At 32.2% G+C, this 8,884-nt stretch overlaps 2 protein-coding genes across 7 annotated transcripts; one reads left to right on the plus strand and one right to left on the minus strand.

Annotated features, from left to right (window-relative positions):
- Window positions 1-1,933: 1,933 nt before the first annotated feature.
- On the plus strand, window positions 1,934-5,917 carry LOC131631843 (uncharacterized). Of its 6 annotated transcripts, none has more exons than XM_058902617.1 (11): window positions 1,934-2,167; window positions 2,273-2,320; window positions 2,411-2,462; window positions 2,658-2,731; window positions 2,829-2,956; window positions 3,046-3,130; window positions 3,215-3,426; window positions 3,779-4,093; window positions 4,369-4,791; window positions 4,988-5,055; window positions 5,531-5,917. In XM_058902617.1, exons 1-11 carry the CDS (start codon window positions 2,143-2,145, stop codon window positions 5,547-5,549), a joined length of 1,449 nt encoding a protein of 482 aa, XP_058758600.1. In that variant the 5' UTR covers window positions 1,934-2,142; the 3' UTR covers window positions 5,550-5,917. The 6 variants fall into 6 exon arrangements, with proteins under 6 accessions (XP_058758600.1, XP_058758601.1, XP_058758599.1 ...); XM_058902618.1 differs by having other exon boundaries at window positions 3,046-3,123; window positions 3,247-3,426; window positions 5,528-5,917; XM_058902616.1 differs by having other exon boundaries at window positions 1,935-2,167; window positions 5,528-5,917.
- A 698-nt stretch (window positions 5,918-6,615) lies between these two features.
- LOC131631845 (probable xyloglucan endotransglucosylase/hydrolase protein 23) lies at window positions 6,616-8,349 on the minus strand. The gene is made up of 3 exons (XM_058902622.1): window positions 7,969-8,349; window positions 7,473-7,666; window positions 6,616-7,396 (listed from the first exon to the last, which is right to left on the minus strand). Exons 1-3 carry the CDS (start codon window positions 8,236-8,238, stop codon window positions 6,997-6,999), a joined length of 864 nt encoding a protein of 287 aa, XP_058758605.1. The 5' UTR covers window positions 8,239-8,349; the 3' UTR covers window positions 6,616-6,996.
- Between the last annotated feature and the right edge of the window lie 535 nt (window positions 8,350-8,884).

An 8,884-nucleotide genomic window follows, 5' to 3' on the forward strand; every position in this document is an offset into this window, starting at 1 on the left:
GCCCACTTTGCAAGCTTGCAACTTCTTACTCAAGTCATCATTTTTCATTCCCAAAGTATCTACTTAAATATAATAATTCATACTTCAATATTGTAGAAGGAATTGATCAAAAATTTCATAAGGATTTGAAGTTATGGATTGATCAAGTTGGTGTTTCAAAGTTACAAAAATGTTCAAACACTTATAAATTTTTCTAAGTATCAAACAGTCATTTTTTCTAATTTTGTTGGCTAATTTCTGTATGATCCAATTTGATTCAAGTCAAGTGTTCAACATGAAAGTTATAGAGGGTGATCTCACCTTTCCAAAAATTCCAAGGGCATGAATTTCTTTTACTTGAGCTAGAAGTTTCAAAGAGATGAAGTTGATATATTGAAGTTGTTTGAAGGTCTAAGTTCATGTCAAAATTCATGTCCAAACCTCAACCATACCTTGAGATATTTGCTTTGGAGGTTATCTTGCTTCCAAATCTCAGCATAATATATTGAGCTTTTACACAAAGACTTGATGCAATACACAAGGGGTTTGATCATTGTCCAAAGATTCATACCATTTTTGCACTAGAGAGCACACTTTCATTTTGATTAGTGTTACTTTAATCACAATTTCAATGCCTTGAGCCTTGTAAAAGGATTTTTGAACCATATTACACTCCTCGTTTGCATCTGAATATCCTCCAAACACCTGCATTACACAAAGACTTGATGCTTACACAAGGGGTTTGATCATTGTCCAAAGACTTGATGCATTACACAAGGGGTTTGATCATTGTCCAAAGATTCATACCGTTTTTGCACTAGAGAGCACACTTTCATTTTGATAAACGTTACTTTAATCATAATTTCAATGCCTTGAGCCTTGTAAAAGGATTTTTGAACCAGATTACACTCCTCATTTACATTTGAATACCCTTCAAAGACCTGCAGCCACTCTAGAAAGCTTGGAGCTATGGCCATTGGTGACAGTTAGAGAATCTAACAATGAATAGATCGGTTAACAGAAATGGCTATGGCAACACAACAATAGAAATAAAAGAAATTGTCGTGGAATTTTATAAGAATCAAAAGACGATTCCCATTGATGACACCACTACTCTGATATGGAACAAGAAATGGGTATTATGTTGATAAGGTACACCATGGAAGGTCTCTGATACAACGATGGAGGACTCTGATGGTTGGTGATGGGGTGTACCTGCAATGTAGCATTCCAACGTCCATGTTAGTGATTTTAGAGAAAAGAAACATGCATATGTGTGATGAGTTGTACTTTGGTGTGACGTGAAATCACACTTATTATATATAAACGGCGGTTAAAAGAACCTCCGATGGACGCGACGCTCGGTTAGAAGGACCCTAGGATGTATTCCAACAGTTGAAATGAGCATCTAACAAGAGTACACCAATTCGTCGGTCTGAGTGGTCGAAGTTTTAGATTGAATTTGAGAATTAGGAATGTTAAGCATGTCATTAATGATATAATCTAGCCAATTAGTATTCCAAAATAAACATTTAAGCCATTACCAATTATCCACAAGCTACAATCATATTCATGCTGAAGCATTATTTTCAAACCTGGTTAAATAGAGAAACTAATATAACCTTTCTTTTAAAAAGTAGTATTATATATCTATCTTGAAAACAACCAGTCAAAATAAAACCCATCATGATATATGACTGAAAAAATATTCTTTTACAGGATTTTACCTCCTTTAATTCATGTTATATAGATCAGTATTTAATCTCTTCTAACATGAATAAACTACCATATTTATTTAGTAATATATTTAACAGTTTCAGCAATAATTGTATTGTACCTCTACAATTTACCACCACCAATGACATACTCACATCTAGTTACATGCACACTATATGACAAGTCACTACAATTGACAAATGAGACAAATGTGAAATTTCCTATCAAGCTTTTATGGCCAATAAATGAAAGGACCACACAAGAGCAGGTTTCATCCAAAATCTAACCATATCCATTCTTCCCACCATCCCATCCAAATTTCCCACCACTTAACCAAAAAAGTGAAAATTTTCTATATACAGAAGGGTTAAGTATATACATATACAGTTACTGTTTAGTTCCACCATCTCTTGTTTGGCCAATCTTTATTGAATTCTGCACCCTGCAATGCCAGGAACAATCCTTGTTTCAGGTACTAAATTCTCTGTAGTATGTAAAATTCAAGCATCTTAGCATCCATGGTGATTTTTATTTTTTATTAATTTTTTTTTACTTCACTTTATTCATCTTTTTACAGTACTTGAATTCATGGATCTTCCATTTTCTTCATCAACACCCATAAGAGGTATGCAATTGTTCTTACTTTTTTATATTTGTCCTTACTCTCCTTTCATTCAATTTAAGTGCCAATTGTAACAGTGTTTGATAAATGCAGCTTCCATGGGAAAAATTGAGTACCAAATCAGTGACAAAGGAAACTTTTCCTTGTAAGATTAATTCAAAAACTCTTTATTTTTTTTTTTATATTGAAGTCCTAACCTAAAGTAGTTATGTGCTAGTTGAATTAAATAGTGTACAGTGTTCGTCTAGAGTTCAATCTTTGGCAGCAGCATTTATTTATATTTATGTATTAAAGGAAATAAGTAGTTGATAAATGTAATTTGTTTGTTGTCGTGTTTCAGTCCCATAGCTAGTCTCCGCGATGATTTGATTTTTAAAATTCATGATTTTGAAGGGAATGAAATATCGCGTGCAGGTTATCTTTGATTGATAATATTCAAATTGATTAATTATGTTTTCAAATTTGATCAAAGATTGAATGTTTCTAACATGATGCAGTAAATAACTGGCAGGAGTACATATCAGAATGATATTAGAGAAAGGTGTTTGGGAAGACACGTTTCCGCTCGGGGAAGGTTACTTGCATTTGAAACTACAGGTTGTACTAAGCGATGAAGAGCGCGACAAAATTCGTATGATGGTACTCATTTCTCAAGTTTCTTAAACATTACAAATTAAAGGTCTTGGTAACTTTGTGTTCAAACTAACTTTTTTTATATGATTTATTAGAGACAGACTGCATTAAAGAAAAAACAGGATGTGCTTCTTAATAGCAATGCGGCTTTACCTTTCCGCACGAGTGATGAGGTCTCAGGTTTGATCTTACTTAACTGATTATAGAAAAAATCGACATTTAAATCAGAAATGAAATGATATAAAATAAAATAATCTTTGATAGTTATGAATTTGGTCCTACATACATTCCCTCAGAGGCTTTTTCCTGATGTTTTAAGTGCTCCATCTTCTCAAGAATCATCACCAAATCAATACCTTCAACATGAAAAAGTTTCTCAATTGCAAAGTCCCGTTGATTTCTCCAATGACAAAGAAAGTTCCACTACAAATGTTGCTGAGGCTGAGGTTGAACTTGATCAGAAACAGCTAAACTCAGTTAAGGATTAATCAATTTTCCACAATCTCTTTCAATGTAGCACTGACACTTCAGATTAAAGGCGTGTCTGGTATCAGACACATGTCACTGTCTGACAAAATATCAACATTAATAACTTTCATTTTCTTAAATTACTACTGGTTTCCAGCTGATAACGTCATGTCTGGGAACCTAGATCCCCTGCAGTCAAGGGATCCATGTCCGTCTGGTCTATCAATGACTGCAGGGAATTCGAGTTCCATACCTTGTGTCCATTTTTGCGTCATTTATTCAAATGTTTCTTTTTATCCTAACAAGAAGACATTGGTAAATGTACTATTGTTTGTTTAATGGTCATTTTACATGTTTTAGAACATTGCAGATCAATATAACAAGACCTCATCGATAAAACCCGTGTCACAAGAAATTAATCTCATTCCTTTAGAGAATGGAGGTAACAAGCCTGCCAATCAGCCACCATCTGAGAATCATCCTCAGAGAGCTACTAGTTCACAAGAAATGGTGATTTTTTTAAGCTCTGAAAAAGTTAGTTCTTCAACAAATAATCCAATACAAGATAATCTAGAGGATGCCGTTCTTCCAAACTCGGAGAAGAAGGCTCGCCTAGGAAGAACTCCTAGCAATGTTAAGAAAATGATAAGTGCTTTTGAAAGTGGTCTGCCTAAGGTACATTTAGGCCTGTATAGATTCGTTTGTTTGACTTTATCTGCTGGCATAAGCATGTGTTTGATTGTTCGAAAAAACTTCTAGAAACTACTTAAGACATTTTTAACTGCTCTTAGGATTGTTAGCTTATATGAAAATAATTTGACAATATTTTATCTTTTGATATTGATATAGTTTATACATAAGCACATGATATGCGCTTATGCTATGAGCGTTCGGCTAAAATGTTTATCCAAACACGGCATAAGTTTTTCAACAAGTGAATTTTGAAACAGGATATGAAGTCTCATATTAAACCACCTCCAACAAAATTTCAAGTGATGAGTCCAATGGAAAAGAAAGATCCTTCTGAGACTCGGCACTTCGAGCAAGATAAGTCATTGAACATAGATCCAATAGGCTTACAAGAAAAGTCGAAAAGTGCTTCTTTGGTAAGAGACTTGCAAGAGGTTCCAGAACATATTGAAGAAAGTAGAGAGCAAATTCATATACCAAACAGACAAATAGATTCAAATGCAAGAAATGAAGATCAACAGGAAGAGCAAATTCATATACCAAACAGACAAATAGATTCAAATTCATATATTAAAACTGAAATTGATGGAAGCAAGTATGAAAAGATACAGGACATTAAAGAATCAAAAATCAATACTTTTGATGATAATGAAGATGAAAATTCTGGAGGACCATTTAATCAGGTAACTATAAACTTCTAATTTAGAATTTTTTTTCTTATTTATTTTTAAAATGTAAGAATAAATCTTGATAAATGGTACTTTTGGAAAAAGAATCACTGGTTTCATATTTGCTACAGTGGTCAAAATTTGATCAATGATTTTGTTTGAAGTTAACCCATGTTGCATTTGAGTAACATTTCACACTTTCATCTCTCAGGTAATAAAAGTTGCAATCATTATGGGCTTTGGATTACTTGTTCTCCTTACCAGACAAAGAAATAAGAGGTACTAAAATTGTACTATATTACTTTTCTTTCATTTTAAGTTAACTGTTGTGGTTGCATAAAGACTTTCGCAGTTTCGGTCGGTATATTTGTTGTGATACTGATGGCTGTCGTTGCAATGTAAATTAACCACAATTTCTTTTTATCACAAAACAGTGAATAACGGTATATCCGAATTCGCACTTTCTGGAGCAATTTGAATACATAAATTATTATTGAATAAATTTTTTTATTTATATAATTATAATACCAATTTCATATTTAATTTTACATTAGTTTCATAAGTTTCACAGTAGATACGAAAAAATTCAGTCGTAAAAAATCTTAAAACTTCTAAAAATTAAATATTTAATTAAAGTGGATGAAAAAAAATCACATTTGTATAGTCGTCTTAGACCTCACATTAGGTTGGGCCGGTCCCGATTTTTGAAATAATGACTAATAACATTATTTGAACTTTTTGAATGTACAAGAAGGAAGGATAAGAATACCTGAGAATCTGTTCAACAAACCTCAAATTCTTCATCTTTTGAAGCACATAAATCTGCAGATGTTGCTATAACAACTTTCAAGTTTCAGATGCTGTTTAAAATCTTGCTTGAGTTGAAACCATGACATTACTGAGATGATTGAATCCATCAAAAAGAAGAAACACAAACACAAATATTCAGCTATGTTGAAGGGATTTTGGGACTTGGGATGCTTGACAACAGTTAGTTGATGTCCATGGTTGAAGTTTGTAACACTGTTCTTTATTGCTTCAGGAATATCATTAGGCCCTTATTTCATCGTAGATTTTGAGTTTCAACTACAATAACAATATCATTTTAATTTATTGTTTGTTTTTTTACTTTAAAAATTTTGAAGAAACAATTGTGAAAACAATGTAATATTTTTGTATGTCAATTCTTTCAATCAAGGTTATTCCAGTTGTGACTTGAAAGATTAACTTTTTGAGTAGCAAATTGAATTTCATTATGAATGTTACATAGATTTTGTATGTCAATTCTTCCATTCATTTTTTAAACATTAAACAATTTAGATTAAAAAAAATCACATGTGGAAATGTCTAATGAATCTATTTGAATATTGGAGTGTTTACATATAACTAGGAAAATGGGCATCTCTGCCCTGCAAAGTATAAAAAATAAAATAAAATTTCTACTAAGTGGATATATATAATTGAGGGTGTAGATAAATTTTTTTGTCTTATTCTAAAAAAAAAAAATTTGAGGCCGGAATGGGGCGAGATGCGTGTCTCGCACCACTAAAAACTAAAACTTCAAAAAATCTTGTTAATTTTTGTGTTTAAAAAAAAAAAAACATGGATGGACAGACATATTAGAAGGGTAGACTAAAATTTTGATCTGTTCCGCAAAAATATATGGACAAAACGGACATGTTTGACGGGTGACAACTATTTTGCTACCCTTATATAAGACTCCTTTTAAAAATGTATGATTATTATCTTCTGACATTTTGAAGGCAAGGAAATTTTATGAGTTATGTATTTCAACAATAGAAGAAAAATCTAACTGCAAAAGTTAAAAAAACAAACAAGTTAAACTCATACAGTTAAATATTTGAACAAAATAATATACAATTTCATCATTTATTGCCTTTATAATATACATGAATGCCTTTATAATATACATGAATGCCTTTTTTCACATACAAACAATGCAATAATACACAATACATATACAAGTATACATCAATCATCAATATAGTTTTAATTGTAAATTTACACAATAAAAAGAAAGAAAAGTTTACGAATATGTTACACTTAAAATATGTACGAACGTAAACGTGTAGAGATCCTCTAACTTCTTCATGGTGCAAAGAGTTTTTGGATTTAACCATTCTAGAGATCAATGCATAGTGCGGTGATTATAGAGGATCTAAATACGAGTTTTTTATAAAAGACAACACATAATAGTTTTTATGTGAGACATTCGGAAGGGGGTCCTTGTGGAAAACGTTTAGTATCGGTGCAATAGTTATAAACCATATAATTCTTTTGTGCCCATTGAACTTTAGCTAAACCATTTGAGTCCAATGATTCTCTTAACCATGATTGAGTTGATGAAGAAGATGGGGATTTGTTGGAAGAACAAGAAGAGCCAGAAGAAGTCCAAACACAAACTTGTGCATTGAAGTTTCTATATGTGGCTGTGAATGGGGCTTGGGCCCAATCAGTTTTCACAAGCCCACCTCTAGTGGCCCAATTCTCAGCATCCCATAGACTAGCATATATTCTCATTGGTTGGTTCTTTGGAAAATCAATCCCTTTTGATGCTAAATTCTTGAATTCCCTTATTGGTGCTCCATCCACAGAGAATCTATATGAATTCAAAAAGTATAATTAACATGGAAAATAATATAAAAAAAAAAAGTAAACAAGAATATGTAATATACATGATGCTTTGAGGATTCCAAAGAATAGAATAAGTGTGGAAGTCCTTGGTGGGGTCAAACCACAAATGGAATTGTTGTTCTCTATTCCCTTTTCCTTGTGTGAATACATTTGTATGAAGGGTATAAGGATCGCCACTCAAGTTACCAAGAAATTCAAAGTCTATTTCATCATGAGTAGGCCCTAGAGAAGATAGCTGCAACAATTGACAAGTTTAGTACATGTTATTATGCTATAAAATATGGACATCGGAAACACAACGTTGACACATCGACATTCGTAATAATTTGAAAAAAAATTAAACGTAATCATAATTTTCGATGTTAGACTCTGAGACTGACACACTTTCTCAGAATTGTATGTGGCAGTGCTACAAAGTTATTATATAATAAAATTAGTTTGCAGCCTTATTATATGGTGAAATTATTAACTATAAAAATACACATGCAAGGCCATTTTCAATTAATATGACTTTCCAACGAAAAAATAGATGCTTACATAATATGTAGTAACTGTGCCAGCAGAATTACCGGGCACAAGTTTGAGTTGCATATCAATTTTTGCAAACAAGTATTCATTTTTGGAACGAAATCCAGAGCCAGAGGCTCTGTCTAAAGAGAGGCTAAGACTCTGTCCATTTTCAAGGATTTTTGCACGACCATCACCCCATGTTATTTCAAAATCTTGATTAAAGTTACCAGCGGATGCAGCCACAAAAAGAGTGACCACAAAGAGGAGAAGAAATCCAACAAGACCTTCAGTTCTCATTTTGAAGCAATATGTTTTATTGGTTTATTAGAATACTATTCCAACCAATGCTATAGAAAAAAAGAAAGAGAAAGAGAGAGATATATGCCAAATGATGTATTTGATTGAATGCATGCAAAGTTTTGGAGGTATATATAGAGTGTAGATTGATAATTACTCCCTCTGTCTCATAATAAATGTCTTATTTGAGTTTTGCGCGGTTCTTAAGAAAATGATTAGATGTATTGATTTTAATGAAAAAATTAGTATCATTTACTAAAGTACACTTATTTATTATAGGTAGTAGACTAGTTGAAAAACGTGAAGTTAACATATAGGGGTATAGTAGTGAAAAAAAATAATAAATGTTGCATACTTATTCTAAAGAGACATTTATTTTAAGACATGAAAAAAATGCAAATAAAACACTTATTATGAGACGGAAGGAAGGAGTATCACGTAAATAAATAATTATTATGGAATGGTATAAAATGATTGGATTTGAATGTGGTAAGAAGAGGGATCATATTGATTGACTAAGCTAGTTGAATGTGGGGACCATGACAGCTAGCAAGTTGAGGGATAATATCAAAATTTTCTCGAATCATTTGAGTTCTAAATTTTTAATAAATGGTTTGGCTTTATGTGTGCTTTCTATTTTCTAACA

The sequence above is a fragment of the Vicia villosa genome, unplaced genomic scaffold (assembly GCF_029867415.1).
Source record: "Vicia villosa cultivar HV-30 ecotype Madison, WI unplaced genomic scaffold, Vvil1.0 ctg.000874F_1_1, whole genome shotgun sequence".
NCBI lineage: Eukaryota > Viridiplantae > Streptophyta > Magnoliopsida > Fabales > Fabaceae > Vicia > Vicia villosa.